The sequence below is a fragment of the Orycteropus afer genome, unplaced genomic scaffold, assembly GCF_000298275.1.
Source record: "Orycteropus afer afer isolate SDZICR_OR568_19922 unplaced genomic scaffold, OryAfe1.0 scaffold00133, whole genome shotgun sequence".
Classification (NCBI taxonomy): Eukaryota; Metazoa; Chordata; class Mammalia; order Tubulidentata; family Orycteropodidae; genus Orycteropus; species Orycteropus afer.
In genome coordinates this window covers 2,742,753-2,758,142 of record NW_006921720.1, presented here as the reverse complement: position 1 = coordinate 2,758,142, position 15,390 = coordinate 2,742,753, and the positions used below count along the sequence as shown (strand labels likewise).

The window sequence follows — 15,390 nt, the reverse complement described above, 5'->3', positions numbered from 1 at the left end:
ATATATATATATATATATATATATATATTCTCTTTTCTATGTCAGATAGCTAGTTTTTTAGAATACTGATTCTCAGATGTCTTCCCCCTCCATATGATCTACTACTTAGTTTATACCTAGCACTTACCTAGGCTCTCTGTAGGTCATGTGAGAAGTAAGTGAGACTCCCTGCCAGTGAGTATCAGGACGACATCACCTCCACTCATATACTACATATGTAGAAAATCACATTTGTTAATCTTTATCTAAATTTGTCTGTGCTACTACTACTACTCACTATCGTTAAGTCAGATCCAGCTCATAGTGACCCCTCCTTGGGTTTCTGAGGCAGTATCTCTACGGAAGTAGATTGCCCAGCCTTCCTTCTGAGGAGTGGCTGTTGGGTTTGAACCACCAGCCTTCTGGTTAACAGTCAAATGCCTTACTACACCACCAGAGCTCCTGTAGCTATGGTAATTGTTACTAATCATAGCTGTTTGGAATTGGTCTGGTTCTGAAACCACAAAGAAAATGAAGAATGATAAAAATACCTTATAACAGAGGAGATTCCACAATCCCAGATTCCATTGGGACCCCCTAACAAACAATTCTCTTGTTCTGGTGGTAACCAGTTCTGTCATAAGAAATATTATCTCTTGTCAGTCTGGCATGCCTAATAGACTTGTAAAATTTTCCATAACCACCTCTATATTGCTACCATATATTGTGAAAACCAATATGGATCTCCTCATTGCAAATATTTTATCTTGAAAGAATATTTCAATTTTAAACATTATATATCTAGAAAATAATGATTTATGCTGACTCTTACATAAGACAAACAGAATACTCACACTAAAGCAATTTGAAAATATTGGTTAGAATTTTGTCTCCAATTTATATTCTCCTTTGTAGCCTAAAGGTTTTAAAAACTATTACAGTAGAAAATTTCCTCTAGAGATTTCAGTGGAACAATTTTCTTGTTCTTCATGATTTTAGTAGATGATGCTTAATCTGTTTAAAAGTTCCTGAAGAAGCCCAGACAATTATTAATTTTTAAGACAGACCATGACAAGTCCCAAGAAACAGGTTATTTTTAAGATGTCATCTATTCCAAGCATGAAAAACTTTTGAAAGGAAGAATTTGTAAGAATCATGACTCCTGAAGATATTTCAGGTTACTAAAAATATGAGGGTAGGCCGCAATGGTGTCTTAATACAAATTCTGAACAATGTCCTTGGCTTTTAAAAAGCTCTGGGCAACCACTACTTCCTGTGTCAAGAAACTCATTTTTCTTCCCAACCTGGGTTTTTAAGATAACCAGCTAGGATTCAGATGACACACTCTTCTTTTCAGAACATCCTTCACCCCAAAGCACTGCAGTTTAAGACTTACCCCCTCTCTTTGTCTCAAAATAGCAGGATCAGATATATCCAGGAGAGCTGAATAAAGTAGCACTAGTGAATCTTTCTGGAGGAAAGCCCAGGGGAATATTACCAGCTTCATTCGTTTCTCACCATCAGTTTTGAAATGTGAAGACATGTTTAGAAAATAAGGCTTGAGACCTTCTCCTTTCACTTGAAGCACTTTCATGTGTCTTAGTCTTCTGGGTTATTTTGTTTGTTATTTTTTAGAACATTTTGCTGAGATGGCTGCTAGTCTCAAACGTCCAGACTCTGGTGCCTCTGGCCTCCCTGGGAGGCCTGGACCCCCGGGAGCCCCTGGACCCCCAGGAGAGAATGGTTTCCCAGGTCAGATGGGACTGCGTGGCCTCCCAGGCATCAAGGGCCCCCCTGGTACTCTCGGTCTCAAGGGGCCTAAAGGTAAGCCTTTCTGCCCATGTGGAACCAAGGAACATACCCTGCCTATTTTCAGATGTATGATCCATTTCTAAGTTCAAAGAATTCACATACTTTACTATATTTTGCATAGGAGATCTCAGATCTTCCTGTGAGATAAATAACAAGAAGATGTGTTATTCTCTCTTGCTATGGTGATGGTAAAATCGCAAACACTTTATTTGATACGCTCTTGACCCAGTAGACCAAGTGCTAGATGTAAGATCTACCTAAGTTTTAGTATGGATTTTTCTCTATCTCACTCTGCCTCAATTATATTTCAAAACACACTTAAAATAAACTGGTAAAGAATCATTCAGCTATTTTTGAAACCCTATGGCACAAACTGTCAAGTACTGGACTACCAGCTGAAAGCTTTGCAGTTCAAACCCGCCTTGTAAGACAGGCTTGGTGATCTGCTTCAGAAAGCCCAGAGTCTTGTCAACTCTATGGAGCGGTTCTACTCTGCACACATGGGGTCTCCACGAGTCAAGATTGACTCAATGGCAACTAACAACAAAATCATTGTAGAATTCTAGAAGGGCAAAAATCCTTAGACCGTATCTGTAGCTTAAACAAAGAAAATTGTTTAGAAGGGCGTAATAAAATTGTATCTTGTGCTTCCCACTTCTTTTCAAAAGTTACATTGAATATTTGGTTTCAATGGAATTTTTCTAAAGTAAAACTGAACTTTATTCCCTTTTTAACATGTGAGAGAGTTTATTTCTTCCCCTTTTAATTAAAGCAAGTTGAGCCCTTGCATCCAGTATTTTACAGACAATAGTGTTGTGAGTGTGTTGGCTACTCAGCAGGGCTGGCAGGACCAGTTGTGTCAGATGGTGTTTGCTTGTTAAGGTGAGTAAGTCTGTCAGCTCAGGTTGTGTGTGCCTGGATGATTTACAGAGAGGATTAAATAAACTGAGGAGTTTCTGTATCATGAGTGACTGACAGTTCTCTGGGGAATTTCTGAAAGATGTGGCATCAAAAACAAGACAAGGACTTTTTTTTTTTTCCTGTGGTGCTCCCATTAGGGATAAATATTATGGTGTAAATGGTCAGAGGGCAAGTGAGCTGCCTTTTTGGGTCTATGAATGAATTGCTGTGCAGTTGGCTAACTGCATTCTCAGCTAGAACAATTTAGCTAATGACTTTCTTTTTTTTTTTTTTTTTGCATTGCAGAGCTGTGTGTTAAAAAATGAGCCCTAATTAGGGTCTCTTTTATGCCTGGCACACTTTCAAAGCTTTCATAGGCTAGACAAAATCAAATATAGATGGAGCTGAGAGTGGAATTCATCTTGAAGAGAACTGGGCATTTCTCTGAAAGAATCACACAGCTATTAATCTTTGTTCTGTTTCTACTACTTATTCAGGAAGTTAACTCTTAGGTACTTCCTCTATAACCAAAAACCCACTGCCATTGAGTCAATTCTGACTCATAGTGACCCTGTAGGACAGAGTAGAACTGCCCTGTAGGATTTCCAAGATTATAAATTTTTATGGAAGCAGGCTGCCTCATCTTTCTCCCATGGAACTACTGGCTGATGAGTTTGAGCCTTCAACCTTCTGGTTATCAGCTGAATGCTTTAATCACCGTGCAACCAGAGCTCATTACTTTCTCTATGGTTAGGCTTGATTCACTCTGAACCATTTCTGAGGGTCTACTACTGTGGGGAAGGTGCTCTGGTGGTGCAGTGCTAAGCCATTTGACTGCTAATCAGAATGTCGGTCGTTTAAACCCACCAGCCGCTCTGTGGAAGGAAGATGGGACAATCTACTTCTGTAAAGATTTACTGTCTCGGAAACCCAGTGGGGGTTTCTATGAGTCAGAATTGACTCGATGGTAGAGTTTGGAGTTTTTTAGGCTGCTGTAGGAAGGTTGCTGACTTTGTTGAATTCATTGTGCCAGAGCTCCAAAATGACTCTTCAGCCTTTCATGAATTCAGTTTAGAGCAGTGGTTCTTCAAGAGTGGTCCCTAGAGCATCAGTAAACCAAAAATCAAACTCACTGCCGTTGAGTCATTTCCAACTCATAGCGACTCCTCCTTGGGTTTCCGAGACAGTATCTCTATGGAAGTAGATTGCCCACCTTTCCTCCTAAGTTGTTGCTGGTGGGTTTGAACTGCCAGCCTTCTGGTTAGCAGTCATATGCCTTAAGCACTATGCCACCAGAGCTCCTAGAGCATCAGGATCAATAGGGAGATTGTTAGAAATGCAAATTCATGCCTCCCCTCCACTCCCCAGGCCCACTGAATCAGTTCAGCTGGCTGTACCTTAACAGGCCCAACAGGGGACTCTGATGCAGCTAAATATATCAGTGTAGAGTAATTACCATTTTCCTACTGAAAATAATAGAGTTTTGATGGTCTAATCCAACCAAAACCCTATTTTCTTGGGCCAAAAGGAAGTCTCCATATTGGGGACAGAGATTAACTTTGAGTGAGTAATAGAACTCGGCCTTGGTTGCACATTGGAAATCATCTGGGAGCTATGGAAAATACCGATGTCTGGGTCCCATTCTCAGAGATTATGGTTTAATTGGTCTGGGCATAGGAATTTTCATGTGCAGCCAGGATTGAGCACCACTGTCGACAAAAGTAAGGTGTTTGAGAAGTTTTGTGGGAAGCTCTTTGCAGCAGTGAATTGTGGCTAGGTTGGGCTGGGTTGGCCCAAGCAGACAAATTTATTTGGAAGGGTAGAAAGTGTATTTTTATATTCTGAACCTGGAAAATGTCTCTAGCACTAAATTCATTTGTCAAGAATAGCTTGAGTGAGTAAGGGATTTACTCCTGAGTTTTCTGTTATATCAATGACATGGCTATAATCTAAAAGTGATATGTCCTTTTCTTTCTTCAAAGATTTTCTCTCCTTATCCTCCTCCATCCCTTTCTCAACATTGTTGTTGTTGTTGTTATGTGCCGTCGAGTCGGCCCCGACTCATAGTGACCCCTCCTTGGGTTTCCGAGGCAGTATCACTACGGAAGTAGGATTGCCCAACCTTCCTTCCGAGGAGTGGCTGGTGGGTTTGAACCGCCAGCCATCTGGTTAGCAGGCAAGTGTCTTAGCCACTATGCTACCAGAGCTCGGATTCATTTAAACCAACATCTTTCAGCTTTATTTCTTAAGACCTATGTGTAGAGGTAGGGAGGGGGAATCCAATTTTCTTTTATTAAAACAGAATTGTCACACATTTGAAAATGTATAATTCTAAGGTCACTGGACTTGACATTTCTTGTTTTGCCACACTCATTACAGTAGTATTTAATAGAAAACATAAGTTTTCTGACTATCCAAAAATTTGCTTTTCAAGTTTTCTCTGAGAATTAACACTCCTTCATTTTGAAGGTTAAATTTTCAATCAATTGGAGATGAGATGTAGTTCAATGTTGCCTGTTTTTCCATACCTAATGAAGAAGGAGGAGCTATGGAGGTGCAGGGGGTAAGGCATTTGGCTGCTAACCAAAAGCTCAGCAGTTCAAACCCACCAGCTCTTCCATGGGAGAAAGATGAGGCAGTCTTCTCCTGTAAAGATTTATAGACTTGGAAATCCTATGGGGCAGTTCTGCTTTGTTCTACAGGGTTACTATGATTTGGAATAGACTGAACAGTAGTGAGTTTTAGTAAAGAAGGGATCATATCAGCCATGCTATACAATATACTCACATTCAGAGTCTTTTTCCAGATAAATTACTATAGAAATAACAAACAAATATGTTTTACTGATAATTTTAACAGATGAGGCTATGTATTAATCACTGTTTTCCTCCTGAACATTTTCAATAGAAACTAGTAGAAATACCCACCAGCCACTTCCTGGAAGGAAGGTTGGGCAATCTACTTCCGCAGTGATAATAGTGCCTTGGCAACCCAAGGAGGGGTTGCTATGCGTTGGGTCCGACTCGACGGCACATAACAACAACAAACACCACAAGCCTCAAATCATATTCAACACTTAAATCATACTTCTAAGTTTTCTTTTGTTTCTTAGCAACATGCTATACACAATATTGCACAAGCATTTTAGGGCTAAGGCCCTTGCCCATACACATTTTAATGTATACTGAAGCAGAAACATGAACGGCATCTTCTAACTGGCCTTATGTTCACGTTTCTTAGCTCTGCACTAGTTGTTAGTGTTATAAATATACTTTTAAATGTTCAAGGTCTGGATTAATTTTAAGTCCCTTTGAGTAAGTCTGTATATTTTTAGGTATTTTAGTGTGAGTCAAACAGACATGTCAATATGTAAATGAACTTTTGAGAAAATACATGTCATAACTGTGACTGACACCCTTTCCAGTATTAATCTGCTCACATGGAGATGGAACATCAATTATAGCTTGCAAATAAATGAAATAAATGGCAACTAGGCAGGAATGAGGAGCCCTGTTGGCAGCAGTGGTTAAAGCGCTTTGCGGCTAACCGAAAAGTCAGTGGTTTGTTCCACCCAGCCAGTCCACGGGAGAAAAGACCTGTTGATCTGCTCCTGGAAAGATTACAGCCTAAGAATCCCTATGGGGCCATTGTATGCTGTCCTTTAGGATCACTATGAGTCAGAGTTGACTTACAGCACACAACAACAATAACAATGTGCGGCAATGAGAATTTCTTCAGTTTTAGTCATTCTGTTCGTAAGGAGCTGTTTTTCTCTCAAACTGCATATCTTCCTTCTTGTAAAGCTTGTTTATACAAGGTCTTTGTATGTATTTTTTTAATGCAATCAGCAAGGAAAGGTAGATCTTTAATTTCCTGAGCTGGTTTTCATGCATCTCAAAAGGAGACATGACTAGGGCTTGAAGAAGTAGATTAGCCCTGGTGATAAGCAGAACCAGGCTTCATGCACAGTTGGCTAGGGAGCAACAGTTTACACAGTGTGACTGTGTCTTGGAGCCCATCTGAAATTTGTTTTTCAGTGACTGGTAACCAAAAGACAGCATCACAATAACTAAGGCAGTGGTCTTATTCCTTGCAAGTAACATTTTAAAGGTGGTGTGATTTCACGCCAGAATGTGTAAATAACTAGCTTTCACTATCAGTGTGAAAAGTACATTTTAATTTATAATTTCCATCTCAAATCTTCAGAAAATGTGGCACATTTATAGATTCTCTTCTCATTGCAAGCCTCCAGAATCACAGTGACATGACATTTAAATTGTTAGGTTAACAAGCATGCTTAAGCTGTTAGTTTTTAAAAGAATAATTGTCATACCTTCCTACTACAGCAAAGCCATATTGATGATGAGGATAAAATAAGTGACTACAAGTTCCACCTGAGCTTCCTATCCTTACATGGCATTTATATAAATTTAAATTGTTTTGAAACATAGATGATTCATCATAAAAACATTCACACAAAGACATTCACAGCTAAAATCAAAGTATGGTGACTATTAAACAGTCACTTCATAACTAGAGAGTTTTGACTATTTGACTAATGTGCAGATGGTTGTACACATATTCTTCCTATTTTTGTTGTGTATGTGACCTTGTTTTTTAAATTGTGACAAACAATACTAAAGGAGGTTAGTCCAATATAAATGTTTGGAAAAACATGATTATGTATAGACTTCGCTATAGAATGTCACTGTATCTTCTAATAGTGTAATAGAATAGTAATATATTCCTATAGTGATAGGATACTAGAAATGCCTTCTACTAGGGTCAGTAGAGGTTGTTTAGGATTAGTTAACTAAGATATTAGGACACTATGTTAAAGAGGTTAAGTTTCTGAGTTTAGTTTCTGCATGGACCAAGATAATTTGTTTGGCTTTGTTCTATGGCTGCAGAATTCCCAAATTCAGTCAACTGTCTTGCAAATGTCTTGCATATGCTTATTGTTGGATACAATCCAAAGCATACCCTATATTTATGCAAATAATGGGGGCATTATACTTTTTTTGGTAAACCATGCAGCCCCCTTGTGCATTAGTTTCCTTTTCCTATGTGTGCCATATGCATTGTATGCTTGAGTGTGTTACTACATAGGTGTCTTATATGAGAAAAAAATACAGTTGTCTCTGTAAATAATGAATCAGTACTGAAATTTAGGCACTTGTGACAGTGCACTTTAAATTTTTAAAATTCATTACCTTGTTTTTGGTAATACTAAATTTATATTGTTTAAAGTGTTTTAAAAGTATAAAAAGCAATAGTGAATAGTTCTCCCTCCCACCTCTGTCTCCCATTTGCCTCCTTTCCTTCCCCTTTCCCTGTTGGGAAATATATGAATATATATAAATATATATCCTCTCTACACCCTCTTAAAAGTAATTCACATTATCCTTTAAGCAAGTGATCTAGACCTTACAATTTTCATTTAACAGTATGTCTTGGAGATCTTTCCAAATCAACACATAAAGAGCTGCCTCTTTCTTCTTTATACCTGCATAGTATTTGATTCTGTGGAAGTACCATAATGTATTTAACCTTTTAATGGACATTGAAGCTGTTTCCAATCTTTTGCTATCTCAGCAAGCTGAAGTGAACATTATACATACATACATATATATATACATATACACACACATATCTATCTATCTATCTATCTATATTTTTAATTGTAATTTGGGTGAAACTTTACCGAGCAAATTCATGTTCCAAACAGCAGTTCTTACACATTTTTTTTCATAACATCAAATGCAATACCCATAATGTAATAGCTCTCTTCCCACTTCCTCCCTGTGGTTACCTTTTCCCTGTGTCCTTCTGTCCTAAACATTCCTGCCCACTGTTTAAATGTTGCCTTTACAATCTCCCATAAGTGATTGTTTTAAGGAGTATACCTACCCAACATAAATGTTTCCCTTATATGCCTATCTATTGTTTGGCTGGAAGCCGTGAGAGTGAGTTCAATTCCAGGCCTGAAGAGTGACTAGGAGCCATAATCTCAGGGCTTTTTACCAGTCTCTAACTGACCAGTAAGCCTGGTCTTTTTTTTTATTATTTTGAGTTTTGTTCCATATTTTTCTCCTACTCTATCCAAGATTTCCTTCACTGATCCTTTTCCTAGTGGTTGACAGTGGTAGCCAAGCACCATCTAGTTCTTCTGGTCTTGGTCAAGTAGGCTTAGGTTTCATGGTCCACTAGTCCCTTGGACTAATTGTTTCCACATGTCTTTGGTTTTCTTCATTCTTTTTCGCTCCAGACAAGGAGTGAACAATTATTGCATCTACATGGCCACTGGCAAACTTAAGACTAGTCTCTACTCACCAAAGTGGGATGTAGAACAATGTCTTGTATACATATTAAATTTGTGTTCAAACTATCAATATATTCTCCATCTCTAGCATAAATTGCTAGGAATGGAATTACCAGGTAAAATAGCACTTTCATTTGTAATTTTGACATTTTCAAATACTGACCAAGGAGATTATACCAATTTGTACTCATCAGAAATGTATGAGTTTATTTTTCCCAAAACTTGACAACATATGTTTAATTAAACTTTGGAATTAATGCCTATCTTATAGATCAAAAAATAATATCTTTTCTATTTTAAAATTTGTATTTATTTTATTAAGAGATAAAGTCAGGGAATAAGAGGTTTTATGCCCTTTTTTGTACGTGTGTGACCTACATGCTCACGTATGTTGTTCAATTTCTATTATGTTGTTTCCTTTTTCATAGTGATTTTAGGAATTCTTCATATTTTGAATCATGATAGAAAGTCCAACTTAACTGAGATTACAAAACAATTCTGTTTTCTTCTGGTTCTTAAATTATGTTTAAATATTTGATCCATTAGTAATTTTTCCTGAAACCATGTGTGAAGTACAGATTCAAGTTTATTTTCTTTCTAGTCACTTACCTACTTTTGCCAACATCATTTCTTGAATTGTTTATCTTTCTTTCCACTTTAAGATAATACTTTTACTATAAGCCAAATTCATATATATATACTTTCTAGTCTGTTTCACTGGTCTATTCATGTACCAATCCCACACTATAATTGGAGTGTTGATTTCTTTCATGTTACTTTTTCTTTTGGAGTTTTTGTTGTTACCTGGCTTATGTATTTTTCTACATAAATTTCAGAATAATTTTTATGTGGTTAAACAGTAACTTGTTTGTATTTTTATTAGGATCATGATGAAATTCAGCTTTGGGAGAACTGATAACATTTTGTATATTTCCACCCAAGAGTATTTTCAAAACCTTCCTGTATCTTTTAGAAATGTTTAAAAATTTTTTCATGTTAGACTTGTATATTTCTGATTGCGTGTATTCCTAGTTATTTAATATTTTAATTGCTATTACAAATAGGATGTTTTCACTCTATCTCATTACTATTTGTTGTTTGCATATATGAAAATTATTGATTACCATATGTTAATTTTATATTCTGCTACTTTACTGATTTTTTTTTTATTGTTTGTAATAGTTTTTGAGTGATTTGAGTTTTCAGATATGCACTTATATCATCTGAAGGTAAAAGTAGTGATAAAGTAGGCATCTTTACATTTTCCTTATATACTCTAATACAACTGCTTCTTGTGTTTCTGATTAAACATTATGTGAGCTCTTGGGTTGATGTAACTATACTTTATCATATTAAGGAAGTAGCCATTGATTCTGATTTTACTGAATGTTTTCTTAAGAACTTATATTCACTTTTGTCAAATGCCTTTTCAGCATCTCTGGATACAACCATTTGATGTTTTCCCCTTGTTGTTGTTGTTGTTATGTGCTGTCAAGTCGGACCTGACTCATAGCGATCCCTCCTTGGGTTTCCGAGACAGTATCACTACGGAAGTAGATTGCCCCATCTTCCTTCTGAGGAGTGGCTGGTGGGTTGAACCGCCAGCCTTCTGATCTATTAATATGAACTCATTTTTCACTTGCTACCTATTACATTCTAGTTTGTAGAAACTTTATGGCTTTTTAGTTTCTGAATTTAGGCTTTACTTAAAGTTTAAAAATACGGGAATTTATTTTTATATAAGTGTATTGAAAAATAACATTTCTTTAATGCAATGCAGGTGACCAGGGAGAAAAGGGTGAGCGTGGCCCTCCAGGAAGAGGATCCAAAGGTTTACCCGGAGCAATAGGTCTCCCAGGTAATGTATGTTTCATTTTTGGATGAGGTGGAGAAACTAGCAGCAAGTGGCCATCTGAATTGGATAATAGTGCAGAAGAACTGCAGTTTGACTTAGGCATATCAAGTGATAATTGATAATGCTGGCATAACTTTTTCAAAACCAGCTTTAATGAAGAGTTAAATGATCAGTAAATCATGTAAGTATTCTTTGTAAGAGGATAGCTGTCAGAGATTGAAATTAATTTCTTAAACAGATCCTTTTTAAAAACATAGTGTCAAGGTCCAGAAACAACGTATTTGTTATAAATATTCTGAATGAATGGGGTCCTTTCCAGTTTAGCCCAGTTGATAGTTTCCTTTTTTCTTGTTTTTCTTTTAAAGCAAAAGAGCAGTAGGAAAATTAATCCAACTTTTCAACTATTCATGAACTGAAATTCTCTTCTGAAAACTCCCCTTTCAAACTTCCAGACCCTCCAACAACCCATATCCAGAAAATAAACCAATCAATAAATAAACCTGAACATTCCTACACATAGCTACAAAGAACCACATATAAGCCGCATGCCACATATCACAGCTGCGTCGATGGAGGCAACAGAGTAGCCTCTGTGAGGAGCCTGGTGTTTTCTCACTGGTTGTCTGTTCTCTCTTTGCACACTGGCTGCTCTGTCACTGGGAGCTGGTGAGGCTGGAACACACTCATCCTTTGGGGAATTACTTAATATCCAACCACAGAAGCACCATAGCGTGCTGAAAGCTAGTTCTGCTTAGAGCAGGAATGATTGCAGCCTCCCTGCAAACTGAGGCAAAGATTCAGGAAGGTTCCCAAACACCGACATGTCTGGGGCTGAAGAGAGAGGGGAGATGAGAGAGATTGAACAGAAAAAGTGGGGACACGTGTCTGCATTGAGTTTGGAGAACTTAGTTGAGAGAAATTTAGGAAAATATTTGTTTTTTCCTAATTCTGCCAGAGGCTTACATATTCAATCAAGATTATAATTGTAGCCAAAACCATCATTGCTTTCTGATGATCCATTTCATTGCTCCTGGGGATTGCTTTCTCATTGAAAGAATATTTTAAAATATGAGTGCATTTGGATATAGCTCAAACACTGACTTTCTAAAGCTATGATTCATGGACTTATCAATCTGTTTCCACAAATTGATAAAACCTTTTATGATTGGAAAAGGAAAAGAAAATCTGTTTGGAGCTGAATGAGACCAAGAAGATTTTAATGCATAATAAAGTCTAGATTCATTGATGGATGATTAGAAGAGAAAAGAAAAAATGTAGAATTTACCAAGAGTACTTTTCTTCTTTACCAGTGGTAAAGTTTCAAAGCTGAAATACTTCCTCACAATTAATTTAATTATCTGTGTAATGATAGGATTATATGACAATTTCCCATCCTTACATCTTGTTGACAAATCACTGCAGTTCTTGGATCAGTCCTTGCACTTTTGGGAATATCTTCCTTCACTGAAAGCTGCTAATATTTTCTAGTGAGTCTTACCTTGAGAAAATCTGGTGGAAACCAAACTTTTAGCTTAAAAGTGAGTGGGAAGGAAGATGGAAGAAGACCCTCTGCATGTATAGTGTCCCACAAGGAGGTGCATGATTTCCCACTTGTGTCAAATCACTCGGGGGTGCACCGTCTAACTGGGGATAGGGGTGGGGAGCGAGGGGGTGGGAGTGTGTAGGGAGTAGGGAACCGGTGCTCTGCAGCCATTGTTCATTAACTTCAATAAGGGCTTCACTGATTTGCTTTTTAGCACATCAGACATTCATGTGTAGGCAAAAAGGTGCAGCAGGTCAAGTTCATTGCTGACAGTTCTATCCGGCCCTCATCTCTCCTCCCTTTTTAAAGAAGTTTAAAAATTTTATATCTGGTTTTGAGTTTAGGACTTAAATCTGATTTGTTAAAACATTTTGTTCACACTCTTTTTCAGGGATCCTAAAACTTGCACTTTCCCTTTTCTTTTCTGACTTTCTCTGCTTCTTGCCCCTCCCTGGTGGTGTTGGGTGCTTTCTAGTAGATTTCAACTTACAGTGATCCTATGTGGCACAGTGGAACTGCCCCTCAGAGGGTTTTTTTTTCCTTGCAGTTTTATTATGGTGAAAACATACATGATGTCCATAGAGTTTTCTAGGCTAAAATCTTACAGGAGCAGATCACCAGGTCTTTCTCCTGCAGGGCTGCTAATAACAAATGCAACGCACTGCTGTTGAGTTGGATCCGACCCATAGTGACCCCTCCTTGGGTTTCTGAGGAGGTATCACTAGGGAAGTAGAACATCCAGCCTTCCTTCTGAGGAGTGGCTGGTGGGTTTGAACCTCCAGCCTTCTGGTTAGCAGTCAAATGCCTTAGGTTACCAGCCAAGGTTAGCCATTGCACCATCAGGGCTCCTTCCATATCCAATTCAAACCAAACCCACTTCCATTGATTCTCTTAGCGACCCTATAGTGCAGAGTAGAACTGCCCTAAAGGGTTTCCAAGGTTATAAATCTTTATGGAAGCAGACAGCAACATCTTTCTCCCACAGGAGATGGTTGGTTCTGACTACCAATCTTTTGGTTGGCAGTTGAATGTTTTAACCATTGTACCATCATGGCTCTTCCTGTTATGTGCCATCGAGTTGGACCCAACTCATAGTGACCTCTCCTTGAATTTCCAAGGGGGTATCACTACAGAAGTAGATTGCCCAACCTTCCTTCCAAGGAGTGGCTGGTGGGTTTGAACCACCAACCTTCTGGTTAGCAATCAAGTACTTTAGGCACTATGCTACCAGAGCTCTTCCTGTTACTACCTCTGAACTGTCACCTTTCTTTGCTTTCTATTCCTTTCCCTCATTTCTCTCACTGATCATTAATTTCTTCCATCTTCCTCACTTTGACATATTTTTCCCCATTTCTTCTTGCTTTCTCTCTTCCAGTTACTTTATCCCAACTCTCCTGGTCTTTCTTTTTCTGAAATTTTGTTACATTTTAACTGAGAGGATTTTTGATATTAATTAGTGTAAAAAAATTTGAGTCTCAGATTATTTTTCAAAAATTTAGAAGAACTTTCAAAAGCATGCAGGGCTGGAGAAGACGGGTCTGCTGCAAGACGTTTTTGTAAGCACTTTAGCAAATAGGCACAACAGGCCTGTATTTACCACACTTGATTACACACACTTGGATACAAAGGCACCAGCTGGGGGCTTTAGTTCTTATGGCAGCTCACGTTCTCTTGACCACACTGTGAGTATGCTCAGCTAACAATTCCTCAAATCATTCAAGCCCTTGAACCAAGGTTTTTTTTTTTTTTTTTTTTTTTTGGCTTATTCATCCCCTAAAGTTGGTACTCTGAAAGTTAGCTGTGTGGAACATAGGCTTGCAGTCAGACATCTGGGGTTCAAATCTTGACTGTCATTTCTTAGTTTTGACTTTCAGCAAGTTAATTTCTCTGTGTCTCAGTTTCTCCATTTGTGAAATACTGATCATATGATAGCTCCCTGATACCACAATTCTTAGGTGAGCTCTGGCACATAGTAAGCACTCAATAAATGTTGGTCATTAATCCAATTGTTAATATAACTCAGTTCACTACAAAAGCTTTTTGAGGCAGATGAGGAAGAGCTAGGGGTAAAGCTAGACCCCTGCTAAGCCCTTGTAGCTCATTTATCCTGTTCTCAAGCAACACTCATATGCCACCCTTCTCTTAATCAGCACCCCATTCTAACACACAAATATGCTTCATGGAAATCTGCTTCAACTCAAATCACAAACCCAAAGTTGTGGGTTCACAGCAAATCACTTAACTGTGATGGGCCGTTAATGGGGTGGGCCATTAATTATTTCCTTGGTAGAGCTTGGAATGTGATTCTGAATATGCTTTCTGGTCTCTCACAAACATAATAGTAATAGAATTTTAGAACTTGGAGGGGACTTTCATAGGATTTTATGAAGGAACTTGTCCAGAATCTTCTGCATAAATATATCTTTTCCCTAAAATAAATAGCCTGCAGGTTATTAGACAACTTTCTTTGCTTTCTTGTTGAATTTGAGGCTCAAATCTTCCTGAATGGAAGAGAGATTATTTGATCATTTTTATTTGTGCTAACATATCTGAAAAAAAACTGTTAAAACTGCCTTCTTTATCTGTCAATTATAATTCTTTCTTTCTTTTTTTTTTGGACAGTTTTGTTTTTCTCTCCCTCCTCCTTAAGTTGTATGATCACTCAGTTTGTTCATTGTGTTAATGATTATATACTCTCTTGGTTTCTAATGCTCTATATTGCCTAACATCCTTCCGAGGAGTGGCTGGTGGGTTGGCTGACTCGACGGCACATAACAACAACAACAACAACAACAACAACATTGCCTAACATAGACCATGATTATTATAATAATTACACTGACTATCATTTTGTTTAGTTTGTTTCTTACAATGAGTACCAAAAACCAAACTCACTGCTGTCAAGTTGATCCTGACTCATAGAGACCCCTCCTTGGATTTCTGACGTGCTATCTCTGTGGAAGTAGATTGCCCAATCTT

At 37.9% G+C, this 15,390-nt stretch overlaps 1 protein-coding gene across 1 annotated transcript in view; it reads left to right on the top strand.

Moving 5' to 3' along the window:
- The window catches only part of COL9A1 (collagen type IX alpha 1 chain), a 116,647-nt gene that overhangs the window by 96,688 nt on the left and 4,569 nt on the right, over positions 1-15,390 (top strand). Inside the window, 2 exon segments of the mRNA XM_042781563.1 lie at positions 1,615-1,803; positions 10,794-10,871. Coding sequence (XP_042637497.1) covers positions 1,615-1,803; positions 10,794-10,871 — 267 coding nt within the window.